The sequence below is a fragment of the Netta rufina genome, assembly GCF_964035555.1.
Source record: "Netta rufina genome assembly, chromosome: 1".
NCBI classification, from domain to species: domain Eukaryota; kingdom Metazoa; phylum Chordata; class Aves; order Anseriformes; family Anatidae; genus Netta; species Netta rufina.
Window position 1 is genome coordinate 194,322,352 of NC_140123.1, and position 13,905 is coordinate 194,336,256.

Below are 13,905 nucleotides of genomic sequence, written 5' to 3' on the forward strand. Positions count from 1 at the left end.
TGGTTGTTCTGAAAACTTTGACTATGGAAAAATATGCTTTTCTAGTCTTTTTTTTTTTTTTAAATACATCACACTTCTACATGATGAAACTGACCTTGTAAGCAAATTTTGCACCCCTAAGAAGGCTAATTTTCCCCTCCATTTCCCGAGGTGAATACGTTTACTTTTAATGAATTGTAAGAAAAATTAATAGCAGTAATAATTACATTTAGCTTATTTTGCAGACAAAAACCAGCATAAAGATGTCTAAGTGTTATCAAATGTTTTCAATTTACTCTTGGCACAATTATTTGCATGCTTGAATTAGAAACTGAACAGATGCCAAACCAAGGAAATAAGCACATGGAAAGCAAACTGTTGAAACTGTAAGGAGATTAAATAATGTTTCTCAAAACGGTATTTTCATTTGGAGACCTTAGCAAGGTTCTGGTGCACCACTTTGGTGGGCAGCTAAGAGCACAAAGCCACAACAATTTTAACTTGATCCTGTGTACAGCACTTACACATAACCCTTTCTTTTACGGAGTATGTCTGAAATTTAACAAAACTTATGTATTTGCATATGTACTAACTTCCTTAGTTGCTGTAAGACACATATTTAAACACATGTTTTGATTAATAATCAATTATATCAGCTCTTAATACTTCATAATTCTAATGAAAATGACAACTCACAAACTGACATTTTTACTGTTATGGTATTTCAGGGTTTTTATGGTCTAGAAAATGCTCAAAGATGTCCCTAAGCGCATATAGAGAAAAGCACATTGATACGGTTTCCACAAGCCATTGAAAGACTTCTGCTAAAACTAATAAGCTGCTATTGTCCCTGTGCTTATGGGTCTGTGTCCTGCTGCAGCCGTTCCACAAATGCCTGATTTCCACAAAGGCTCTCGGAGTTCATAAATCCCTCTGCAGCCACGATGGAGGGCCAGAGCTACGGCACTAGGCACTGTTCCATTACCCTATAACAGTTTGGGTTTAGGGGCAGCGTTTTTGACAACGTTTATCATTTTACTATAAGCATTTATATTCTGCTGTTTCCTCTTAATGTTGGAATGAATTTGTGGCTCTAGCCTGGCATTTATGCAGTGTGTGCTTTAAGTAGGGCTCTTTCATTGCTTTGTACAGCTTCTGCACTCCCAGTATTTTCAGGGTGTACTAAAACATTACGTGTAATACTGAATTCAGGCCTGTCTTTTTCATGTCATGTTGAAGACAACACCTTTATGTGGTCTTTTCCCCGTAGAAGATGGCTTGTATTTACAAATCAAGACGCACTGACATTTGGTTTAAGTATTTTAGGATTGCCTTAAATACAGCCTAGCAATTTGATGCATCCTTGTGATCACTGACAGCCTAAGTGACGGGGCCAACACCTATTTCTCATGTGAGCACCAGGTTAGCAGCCACACGGAGGTAGGACTGTGGGAACTTAAACACAGGACCGGCATCGGAATTTCCAGCGTCATGTAATTTTCCTTGCTGACAAATGGCTCGGAGATAGCAGCAGCAAACCTCCAAACATTAGTCACACTTCTCTCCAGCACGCAACAATTACACATAATTGTGTACTATGTCACCTCGCTCTACTCTTGACTTTCCTAAAGAATGAACTAATAAAAACTTGGCTTACATTTATAAGCATAGTATACGACCTGGAAAAGCAAAGGAAACAATAGCTCAACTTAAGTTTAGTAGCATGTTAACTGTCAAAGTCTGCCATACATTTACTAGTTTAGGTGTCGCTGTTTAAATACAATTTTGGGCTATGACTCCCCCCACACAACAATTTTATCTTCATATACGTTTTCAGATTAATACGTTGCATTATGATTCAGTGCATTGTTTTTTAGATATCCACCATGCGTATAAAGTTCAGAAGCATGACGATTTGTCTTAATTATCAGCATCATTAATGGAAGGGCACATTAAGAGGTATTCTGCTACTGGCATAGCTACCTAGCCTAATTAGTCCAATAAATCTTGATAAGTTTGCAGCACGGAGAAAAGTGGCGTTGTGCTGCTAGGTGACTTCAGCATTTAACAGGGGCTGTGGTCAACGCAGTTGTGAAGGCCCCGCAAAGCTTGGCGGGCTGGCGATGGCCTCTGGCAGTCATGGTGCTGCGCTGACAACTCGTGTTTGCTCTGGGCTGTGGGGGAATTTGACAGCTGTACGTGGCGACTACATCGCTGCTGCAGGCCCAGGTACACTCTGTGAAAAGACTCTGGGTACCCTGCCAATTTTCTTTGGCCAACAGCACAACTTAGCATTTCCTCTTGCTAAAGATCAAAGCCCTTGGGAAGCGCTGTTCTGCTTTTCTGAAGTTTCCAAAGCTGGGTGTGAAAATATAGTTGCGTCTCATGCGTAGTGAAAGTTCATTCAGTGACATGACAAATCGTGCAATCACTTGACAAACCACTGATTTGGTGTCAATACCAGTGCAGAAGAAAAATGAACTGTGTTTTAAAGTTTGCAAAGTTACTACAGTGCCACAGAATGCCTACATTTTTCTCATTGTAGCAGTATTAAAATGCACAGGTTGTTCCCACTGACTTATGCAGGTAATAAACTTCTTTCTCAGGAAGCCGAAGCTGACCTTTGTAATCACAGGCTGGTTCTACTTATGCCAGCCTCTCATAGGTGCATTTATACCTGGATTTTGGTCTGGGATTGGATGGTAGTTGACTATGGCTAAAGTACACGCTGCAATTTTTTTTTCCTGTTCTTTGATATAGATGCCATTTTTCCGCATCATGCCCAGAAATCCCACTTGAAGATACTCCATACAGTAGGAAACCTTGAATTGTGGAAGGAAAAGTCTGTTTAGTAGAGCTAGCTGGATACAGAGATCTTGTTCTTCACTGTTTTGAGATGAATGTTGAACCCTATTCACCTTGGATTATAATTTCCAAAAATTGAAATAAAGGAGAAGACAGCAGGACTACTAGAAGCGAGCTTATTCTGAGGCTGATCAGTTGTAGCTCACACAAAAATAGTAACGCAAAAAAAAACAAAACCAAAGGTAATCTCCAGGCCTTATTTGTCCACTAATACAACATATACAAAACTTCGCAAAGCAATGTGATTTGTAGCGGTCTGACAGATACAGCCTGATTCAGTAGCTAACCTGCTCTTTCCACTGAGGAAAGAACGAAAGTTTCCGAGGACAAGTGAGATCAACGTGAGTAGGACACTGGCAGTGCAGCAACTCCAGGCACCAAGGACTCATCTTGTGTTTATTTCTGTGACTTCTGCTTACAACAGCTCTCAGGATCATGTCAGTCTGCCACAGGCAGGGCTGGGAGCGCTCCCACTCGGGACAAGCCCAGTTAGTGCCGTGCTGCCTCATGCAGCGAGGCCAGCCCTTTGCTGAACCCGCAGCAGAGCTCCGTGTGGTGTTGCTGCTCCTGATGGCTGGCAATTTGGGTGGGCTGCCATCCTCACAGCCACATGTTCTTGCCGTCCCCCCACCAGGCCTCCAGCCGACCTCTGACGATGATCTGGGAGCGTGCACAGCGCCCCGCTTCAGCCCCCAACGTCGCCGCCATCTCACCCTTCGACGCCCAGCGCGTGAGATCCCACCCTCACCACCCCGTGCCAGCCCTCCCGAGCCCTCCACCCCCTCAGACTGCTGGGGAATCCAAAACCCTGAAAAATTAACGCAAAACAGCTCCGGCTTCCCCGTCAGTGCACCTTCTATCCCCTGCCCCGACCCCCGACGAAGCACCCTGAGCCGCGCGCCCTCCCTTCCAGCCCCCCTCCTCCTCCCCAACTGCGCACTCAGCCGAGCCCGCCGCCCCCAATCCCCCGAGCACCCGCCCCCTCCCCTCCATCCGATTGGTGCATCGCGCCGTCACTCCGCTTTCTCTCGGCGCTCATTGGACGAGGCGGAGGCTCCCCCCCTGCCTCCCGCCCCTCCCGCCGCCGTCGGTCGAGGCGAGCGGCGAGTAAATAGAGGCAGGAGCGCAAAATGGCGGCGCCGCCGAGCCCCGGCCGTGGCGCCGCGTCGCCGGAGCCCTTGGGCTCCAGGCCGGGCCCGGACGCGAAGCCTCCCCGCGGGTCGCAGCCGGCCGCTAAGAAAATGAAAGGGACCGACGAGAGGAGCCTGAAGGGCTCCAAGCGTGTCAACGGCGAAGGGGGCGGCGGTGGAGGAGGAGGAGGAGGCGGCAGCAAGCAGCCGGTGGTGCCGAGCTTCGGCGGCCCCGCGGCGTGGGGCTTCGCCGCGCTGCCTTCGGGGAGCTCGGGGGGCTTCGCCTTCCCCTCGCCGCTGCCCAAGAAGCTGCTGCCGTCGCCGTCGCCGCCCGTCGTGCTGCTGCCGCCGCCGCCCGCCTCGCCCTCCTCTTCCTACCGGCAGCACCAGCACCGCCACCACCGGCACCGCCTGGCTCTGCCCGCCGAGGGGGGTGCCGGCGGCTGTGCTGGCGGAGGGGTGGCCGTGGTGGGCAGCGCCAAGGCGAAGAGGCCGAAGGAGAAGCGGGATAAGGAGAGGAGGAAGCACGGAGCCATGCCCGGGGCCGGGATCGTCGCTGCCGCTGCCGCCGCTGCTGTGGGGGGAGATGGCGGCGGGGCGCTGAGCGCGGCGGCCCGTGAGGAGAACGGGGAGGTGAAGCTGCTGCTGCAGAAAGGTGAGGGAGGGGGGGCGCCGAAATTGGGGGGTGGGGTCGTTGCTGGGGTCTCCCCGCTTCGGGGGAGAGCCTTTGGTTGTGGGGGGGAGCCCCCTGCTTCGGGGGAGACCCCTTGTTATAGTGGGGGGGGGGGCTCCTGTTTGGTGGGAGCCCCCTTGGTGGTGGTGGGCAGCCCCCTGCTTTTGGGAAGCCTCCCTGTTTGTGTGTGGGAGCCCCCTGATTTTGGGGAGACCCCCCTGATTTTGAGGAGAACCCCTGTTTGTGTGGGGCAGCCCCCTGCTTTTCAGGAGACCCTTGCTTTTGGGGAGCCCCCCTGTTGGTGTGTGGGAGCCCCCTGCTTTTGGGGAAACCCCTTGATGGTGTGGGGGAGCCCCTCTTTTTGTGGGGGGGAGCCCCGCTGTTTGTGTGGGGGACCCCCATGCTCCGGGAGACCCCTGCCCCTCTGCAAGTGCCTGGGGAAGGCAGCGGCAGGCCTGCCATCAATCCTGTCAAAAAAAAGGGGGTGTGGAATTAGCTATGGCGTCAGCCAGAAGCTGCCAGAGGCCTTAGGTTTTCTTACCTATTAGGGAAATAAGGGTGGCGGGGGGCTTCCTAGGGGTCTGCCAAAGAAATCGAGTTTCTGTCGCTGCTGTGACAAAGACAGCGCGTTACGAGAATACGTGTTTGTTAGAAATTAAAAGGGGCCCTCAGTGAGCTCATTATCAGGCTGTTGGTTTTTACAGGCTAAGTCACCGAGTGTCAGAGACCATGCACTTGAAATCTAGATAAGCAGGCTGTCAGCGTCTCATTTAGGTGCATTTTCAGTTTTCCTTTATTTTCTGAAAATCACTGGGCTATGTAAGCTTCCAAGCAATGCATTGGGCCTTCAGGAGGAAGGTCAGGAGTGCTGCGTTGGTTTATTAATGGATCTGGCCAAAAATGGCCCCTCCAGGTGAGATAAGATATTAGGCTAGCTTGTTGCTGACAGGCACTGACAACAGATGCGTAGGAAATAGAAGACAATACAGTAGTATTTTTTTTTTTTTAACCAGCATATGCTTCCTGAGTCTCCATTGCCCTTAAACCAGGTGTTGATGTCTTAGCATTTATATTAAAATACAAAGAACTTCAAACACTTACTCCATTACCTAGTTTAAGCAAGTTCCTTTACTTTCTTTCAAAGGAAAGATAAATTGCAGCGTTTATGTAGGCTTAGGTTGCTTTGATTATGGCCTATTCCTTGCGCTCACAGGATGAGCCAAGCATGTGAAGACCAATTATTAATATCAATATACCATTTTCTGTCTATTGATTACATCGTCCAGCTGCCTTGCTGCATTTTCTGCTAGTTCCCACTGGTGTCTTAATCTATGCTGTAGCGTTAGGTGTTCAGATTCGCTTACCTTCGAGTTTTATTTTTTTAATTTTTGGCTTGTGTTCTCTTGATTCAACTTGTCCTGTGCATCTTCTTGTTGGGATCTTGATTGCTGCCATACAAATGGGCTTTAAGTACATCATTTCGGCACTTTCAGGCATTTCAGTTTAGGTATGTTTATTTTCTTGCCCTTGTCCAAAAGATGACTTGGGAAAAATCTTCGGAAGTTGCTTTCAGTAAGCATTTAATGATGGTAAAGTCTTTCTGTTGTCAGTGGTAGCTACCAGGAAGCTGACAGTATCTTCCTTGCAAAGTTATGAAAATCACAACCATATTCGCTCCCATTGCCGTGGTGTCCTACCAGTGTTACCCAACCGTGGCAATAAATCTCCGGGAACAATATTGTAATAACAAGATGAAGTGTTTTTGCATGCTGGTAAAAGAAACGATGACAGTGATGGTGTCAGCTGAATAACTGGGAATTGAGCCCTCCTGGAAGCAGGGGTTGGCCTTGTAGGGGCCTTCTGTCCTTCCACTCTTCTCAGGAAGGGCATTTTCTCAAATACCACCGGTGTGCTGGCAGGTACAGGTACTTGAGATTTGAGCTGCTGTTTGCTCAGAACGGGTGTTTGTACATTTAATTTAGCTTTGAAAGCCTGAGAACAGGCCGGAACGTTTTTCCAAGGCAAATGATCCCTTTATGGCATCGAGGCCTTTAGGGTTGTTTAGAGGAAGTGATTTCTATCGCTGCAGCTGCTGCCATAGGTCTGTACCTGATCGAGGAGCTTCCCATCACTGAGCTGTGCGTTCCAGCACAGGAGGCTGCGAGAAGGTGAGGGATGCCCCGAGTCATCTGCCGAGAGCAGCCGGCCTTTGAGAAGTGGTTCTGTGTTTGGCTGGAGATTAAAGAACAGGTTTGTGCTGTTAATCCTGTGAATAATTTACTTTCCAGAGAAGGAAGGAGTAATGTGGTTATGGAGGGAGAAAAGAATGACCCTGGCGAGGGAGGGAGGACATCCTGAATCCTCGTGATGGAGGCAGACAAAGAGCAATGGGTTAGGGCAGGAGGGACCAGAAGATACTGAAGCTGGGTGCTGCAGTGTTTTTGGAATGAGTGGGTTTGAGATCCTGACGTGAAAGAGGGTGGAAACAGCATGCAAAATGGTGAAAGAGGGAGGTGGTGCTGGTCTTGGTATGGGGCAGCCGTCGTAGGTAAGTGCCGCGGAAAAGCGAGGAAGGATGGAGGTGGGGTACACAGGAGGAGAGTGAAAAATGTAGGCAGCCTGCAGATATGACATCAGGGCAAGCTTAAAGGATTTCATATAATCAAAAAGAAGTCTGAGCTGCTTGCATGAACGATACGTAGGGGGAATGCAGGAATAACACACGGCCCTCTGTGATGAGGTAAGTTTGCAGAAGCTGTCGTGTGCAGCTGGTAATACTCGCTAAAAATCAACCAAATGCGGGTAAGCACAGCGTGCCTCTTCTGCAGCCTGCCTTTAGGCAGCCTGTTTCGCTTTCAGTGCTTTGGAGAATGAGCAGCAGTGCAGAACTGACAGTATTGATTTTGTGCTCTGCATTCAGAGCTGGTGCACGTGGCGGCGTCTCACCCCAGAAGGAAGATGAGATGGGGCGGGTTAGAAGGCTGCAGGTGCAGAGCCCTGTACAGGGAAATAAAATTATCGAAAGATAAACGGGTGGGACAGGTGGGACTTCCTTGTTTATAAAAATCTGAAGGTGAAAAAGCTCCGCTGCCCCCTTCACAGCCAGAGTGGAGATGGACTGCACATAGGCACGAGAGGTGGAAGGGGTTTCCAAACGAACTTGGCACTCAGCAGGGTGCTGGTGAATTAGGAGGACGGATGGTCCAGTCGGTGAGCTGTGTGGATGCTCTTCTGCGTGCAGCAGCTACGGTGCTGGGGGAAAATCATTGCTCTGGTGAGAGAGGGAGGGCCTGCACGAGCCTTGGTACATGAGAAAATAAGGAGTGCAGCTGGGGAGGGACGGCAGGATCCGTGCTGGGAGGTTGTGGGGCTGTGGTGCCCCAAGGCAACGTGGGTACGCGGTGATGTGGGGTGGATGAACGTGAGGTCTGGGCTTGCAAATTGGGTGGTATCAACAGCATTTTGCTAACAGCATTGCTGATAGCATGGGGTATTGACACGCAGCAGGAAATCGTGACCAGTTTTTCCGCCTGCCATCTTGGCCCAGTCTGAGAGCTGAGCATGGGGGCTGCCGACTGTCCTGTGCTTGTCCCAATGACTACTGGGCCAGAACGCCCGGTTTTGAGGCACTTTTCTGTCCTGAGTGACAGGAAGATGTTAAACAGGGTTTAACATCATGATATCTTTATTCCCATTAACGTGTTTGTCTTTCCTTCCTTGACCAATTGCTCGCTGGGCGATGTTTGTGGTCGTTGCATGGGCAGGACCTCAAGCTTGCGGGGTTGGAGCCAGGCCTTGCAGCTTGAGGATTGTGTACGTGAGTCGAGCAAGCCTTGAGATGAGGGCAGAGAACCTGGAAGGCCACATTATCCTGGAGACGTGAGGTTTGGACCATTCAAAAGGAACTTGCCTCTTACTTGGCCGGATGGCTCTGGCCCTGCAGGCTGTGTAGCTCGCCGTGCTTTCAGACATGGTGCGGATCTGATAGGAACACCTGCTGTTCCGGGTTATGACTACACCGACGCAGTTAGTTATTTAACTGGTACTCCACTTCGCAGTTCCCAGTTGCAATGGTTTCCCTAGCAGTGCAGAGCTCAGGTCAGCCCCTCCCCGCCTCAGCAGCTTGTTCTGTGCCACAGGCGTGCTGCAGGGCGGGAGCCAGGCTCCTCAGCCCTCTGCTCTGTTTTATTGCCATCTCTGTGTACAATTTTCCTGTTTCCCTCCCTTCCTCCTTTGTATTTTATCTTCAGTGATGGGTTTGCTGATAACACTGCCTCAGTGTGCAAGCAATTAGAAAATCAGGTTGGTATTTTTAACTTGCTGCTGGGAGTTTCCCTATGAGCAAGAACGCAAAGCTGAGTGTGGTCTGTAGCCCTTTTGCTTTTACTTCCAGTCTCTTTTCTCCCTCCCCCTCCTGATGTCATTGAAAGATAGGCTAGATGACATTTCAGGAAGACATTTACCTTTGATTCCTCCGGTAACTTTGGCGCTTTGACTTGCGCGCCACTTCGGGATTTTGAACTTTTAAGAGATTTCACGTTTCAGGCTGCTGCTGAAGTTCAGTTTACATCATTGGGAAGCTCATTTCACAGTCTAACTTAGCAAATTAGGGTTAGGCATTCTTGTTTCCCTTCTTTAGATCTGGGACTATCGTCTTGGTAGGTAGGTTGCCTTTTTCCTTCTGTCAAACATTTTCTTCTGTTCATTTCTATTTATTTTCCTTTTTTTTCTTTTTTTTTTTTTTTAACTGTCCTGCCTAACCCAACCACCCCTCTCCCTGCTCCCGACTCCTCTAAATCCAGAGGCTGTTTTTGTGCTCACAAGGCCACTGATCACTCCTCTGAATTCTGCAATATATTTCTAAGCAGATATCCTGTAGTAATCAACAGTACTCAAAGCGTTGAGGGCTTTAGGTGTGAGACACAAGAGGAAGAAGGACTGCTCCAATTTCTTGAGAGATATATTTGCAGCTTGCATCAGTGTCACTTCCAGCTCTCCGAACGAAGCATCCGATGCTGAGGTGAGTTTGAGGCAGTGCATCTCCGTCCTGAGGGATCCTGTCCCCTTTTGTTTCTATGAAGGCACCATGAAGCTTTGCTGGACAGATCAAAATCTTGTGTTTTGTAAGCTGGGGAGCAAAGGAAGCCCCTCCTGTAGCCCAAAATCCAGCTCGGCATGCCACTTACACACAGAAACTCTGGTTGTCGAGTCGCACGTAGCGGGTCACGGATAGCTTTGCTGAGCTGAAACGAGATCAGCACAGCAGTTGGAAACATCAGATCTGAAACCTCTTCTGGATGCCTTGTTTGCAGCTGCCACATTCTCCACTGCTGATTTCTGATGCAACTCCCCAGTGCTTGGGCTTACACTTGGCTTGTACAGCTCTGCACGTAGGAAAAGAAACTGCAGAGATTAGAGAAATCAGAGAGATAAGGCTTGCATTTCTCCCAAGCATTTTGCTTCTGGAAAAGGGGTTTTCCTTCCTTCCTGCTCACTGGAGGGATTGGGGAAATGTTCGCAGCTGTTGAGGGGTCGTCTTCAGTCCTGTCTGGGGTTTGAAGCTTTAATTGCTGAAAGGGAAGTCTGCCAAGTATTTCTTTGTATTTATTGGAATGAGAGAACTGTTGTGTTGTGTTTTCTTAGAAGTACTGTCTGGGTTTCCTCGTGTACATGAATTCAGGAGGGAGGGAGGGATGGATGGATGTGCAGGTGTCAGGGCCGTTACCACAGTGGTGTGAAACGTACTGAACGTGTCTGCACAGCCAGATAAACACGGCTTCTTGAGGCTTCGCTTTGTGGGTGTTTGTGTTAAAGGAGGAAAGGGCGATGGAAGGACTGGTGCCTGATGTGCTCCCCTCCTCCTCGCCCTTCTGGCAGTATTGACGGCCGTTAGCAGTGGCTTGTAAATATTTTGCCCGATGTGCAGTGACAGCCCTTAAATCAAAGGGCGGGGAGGGAGGCAGAGCACTTTGAGCATAATCTATGGCTGACTACTGATGTGGGTTACCATCTGGAAAACCGATGCAAAGCAGCTGCAGCTTCTGGCATCTCTCTGACGAGGCTCTGAAGCTCGGCTCGGGGCAAAAGCCGCCTCGCTCGAGCCCCTGCGCGGGCTTCAAGGTTTGCACAGAGCGGCAGCTGCTTTGCACGTAAGGCAACTCAAAGCATTTCCTGCTCGCCCTATTCACTTGATCTACCTTTCTCTTCCAGGAAGCTTGCAGCAGAGGTGAAGGTCTGGCTGCATTTCTAAAATCTTACTCTGTTTACGATTCCTAAATCGTTGCAGTCGTTAGGAGAAGGTACCCAGTTAGGAAATAGCTTTCTATAACCTTAGGTGCACGTGGCTGTGTACCTTATAAATACAGTTCCTCCTTCATTTCTTTTGTTTACCCCCTTGGCCCAGCACCCAGAGCAAGTAGGAGCTTTTGGGCTGGAGGAGGAAGTATGCGTGTTGTGCTGAGTTAATGCAGCTAATGGGGGGAGTTAATTGAGTGAGAACATTCTTCAGATGCCATTTAGGAAGGTGAGATGGGAGATGCCTCTAATGGACTCTTCCATCCATATGCAGCACTTCCTGAAATGTGCTGCTGGGGCTGCTTTTTTTTTTTGTGTGGGTATGCTGTTTTTGTAGGACCCAAAATCCAAAGAAAATGGCACTTAAAGTGACACTTGTATTGGGAACGTGAGACACCCAGAAATCTTTCAATTCCCTGGGTGCTGTGATTACCATAAACAAGGTTACGTACTCCCCCAGAACTCTGTATTTTAAAAACTTTATGCATGCCACTGGCTTATTTAGTAGTTAAAAATAACTGTGTACCAGAGGCTTTTTCTTCAGACAGCAGAGCTTGAAAATGAAGGAACAATCTTAACTGTTGCTTGGGCCTTCCATAGCTGCGTCCTGCTGTGCTTGGCATTCTTTTTTTTTTTTTTTAACTGCAGAAGATATTTTCAATCTGTTTAGGCTGTGAGCAGTTATTTCCTGAGCAGAGTATTTCTTTATCAAAGACACATAAAGCAAAAGTACGTTTTGATAGGGGAAATCTTTGCAAAATGGTGAAGGGTCCATCTCTGTACCCTGTGATGTACGTTACTACAAGCTTTCAGCTTTTAGTGTATCAAGGGCTTTGTACAGGAATAGGAAGTGTGTGTGTGTGCAGGAAGAGCAAGTAGTAAAATTAGTAGCCACGTGAGAAGGCTGGTATGGGTTTGTGTGCTGCAGTAATGAGAAGACAAGTTTGTATATAATTGCTTGGGTAAGCTGCAATTGCTTGGTTAAGCTTTTTTTTTCCCTACTGTAGCTGTTAAAAGACAAAAGTGAAAAAGATGCCAGTGTGGCTTAATGCGAAGCGGGACCTGAATATTTCATCAGCTTCAGAGTCAGTTCCTGGAAGTCTGCAGACGAGCAGCAAGACAAGACAGGGAAGTCAGCGAGCACTGAGCGGGGGGTGTCACAAAAACCTTCCTGCAGCCGTGTAAGCGTGGGCAAGTAGGGATCTGGAGCATTGCGTAGGCTTCTGGATGGCTTCACATCAAGGGTTTGGTGCGACTGATGTGCTGATAAAGCAGCAAGTGTTAGCTGCAGTCTCCAGGTGAGGAGCTGGTATTTTCCCAGAGAGGCTTGCTTCATTGCGTTGTTGGCATCGTAATACCAAAATAATTATTCTTTGCTGTCACTTCCGAGGTGATAGATGGCATCAGGATTGACTTTTCCCCTCAAGGCATTGGAATAACAACTTGTAAGATTTGCTATTTTCTTCCTCTTCAAAATAGACAGAGCAGACTTTACTTTTTTCTTAATAAGTGGCTCAGAAAGTTAGACAAATCCTGATATTCACGACTAATCTTTCGATTATCCCTCACCAGAACAACCTTGGTAGAAGCGGGAGCACCTAAATCGGCTTAAGTAAAACTGAAGTTTATATTGCTGGGTTATCCACTGAGATGGGGAGGTAGTTATTAACATGTAGATAGGCTCAGGTGGCTTCCCATAAAAGTAGCATAGAATTTTGAAAGGTTTATTATAAATCTTTACATGATTTGCTGCAGAACATATGCTGTACCTAGTACTTAATTTGAATTAATCTTTTATTTGGACTGGAACATCTTTTTATTATCTCTTATGCCTACTTTTTTGTACTGCCACCCCCAAAGCACATCCTTGTGGAAAAAGTTCCAGTAAGGGGCCACATCTCCAACTCATGCCTTCATTTTATTTGAACATATTGAACACAAGGCCTTTCTGTGTAAAACTTGACACCCCTCTTTGAGTCAAATTACCCCCTTACCGTACTTTGAACTCAAATGACATCCTCGTTAGCACGTGCAACTTGAATTTGTTAATTGCTTTTCTAAGTGCTTGGTAGTTTGTGGTGCACACAGACTGTTCCAGCTGCGTGTGCAGGGCTCTGACATACCAGGAGTGCTGCTTGCTGGTACCCCGTGTTCTCTTGTCCAGTCGTCTCCATCTGTGTTGCAGTGCCCTGGAGACTCATTTCATCCCTTATCTATTGCAGCTCAAGCTTTTTTTTTTTTTTTTTTTTCTCTCCCCAGTTCCCAGTAATGTTGTTTGGAGATAATTGCAGAATATCCCATGGACATGGAGAAATTGCTGTAAGCATCTCTGCCTCTTCACTGTTTGGAGACGCAGCTGCCCTGCAAATGAAGTGGGGTACCCGAGGTTTGGTGTCGGCACTGGTTGCTACCAGTAAACCTCCAAAAAGCCATGCTGGAGCCTGCAGGTTTTGTTAACTTGTTCAGCAGCACAGGCTTTGTCTTTTATTGGTCACTTATTGTACAACACCTAGGTTGTAAATTGCCCAAGGTTTGTTTTCAGACAGGATTTTCTTGTTTGAGAAAGTGAGATTTGGACTGAAATGGTGCATGGCTAGAGGGCAGTGAAACTTTATCTCGGAGAAGCCACTGCAAGATGTTCTGTGGTGGTTTGGAAACTCACAAGGCACTCTAGAGCCTGCGTCAACCTAGTCAACCTACACCAGCTTTGTGTTGCTGCTACCTGGGTGGTTAGCATGGAGACTGAGGAACTGCACTTAGCCTATGGCATTTAACATGGAAAGGTGTCTTAATTCTGTGTACGGGCTGTAATGGCTCTTGGATACTTCTAAGCTTACTGTTGTAGAGCCAGCGTGTCTACGTTGTGATAGATTTTGTGGTGAACTCAATCTTAGAAGACTGGTTGAGTTTTCTCTCTGCATCCCCCTGCAAGCTGTGAAATGGGCCATCGATCACTGAGATCCG

The 13,905-nt window shown here is 48.0% G+C and overlaps 1 protein-coding gene across 2 annotated transcripts in view; it reads left to right on the forward strand.

Moving 5' to 3' along the window:
* Positions 1 to 3,960: 3,960 nt before the first annotated feature.
* RSBN1L (round spermatid basic protein 1 like) overlaps positions 3,961 to 13,905 on the forward strand; it is a 53,445-nt gene continuing 43,500 nt past the window's right edge. For both annotated transcript variants that reach the window (XM_084294836.1, XM_084294837.1), the window contains exon 1: positions 3,961 to 4,629. In XM_084294836.1, the coding sequence (XP_084150962.1) occupies positions 3,975 to 4,629 (655 nt within the window). In that variant the 5' untranslated portion in view covers positions 3,961 to 3,974. The remainder of the gene's footprint in view (positions 4,630 to 13,905) is intronic.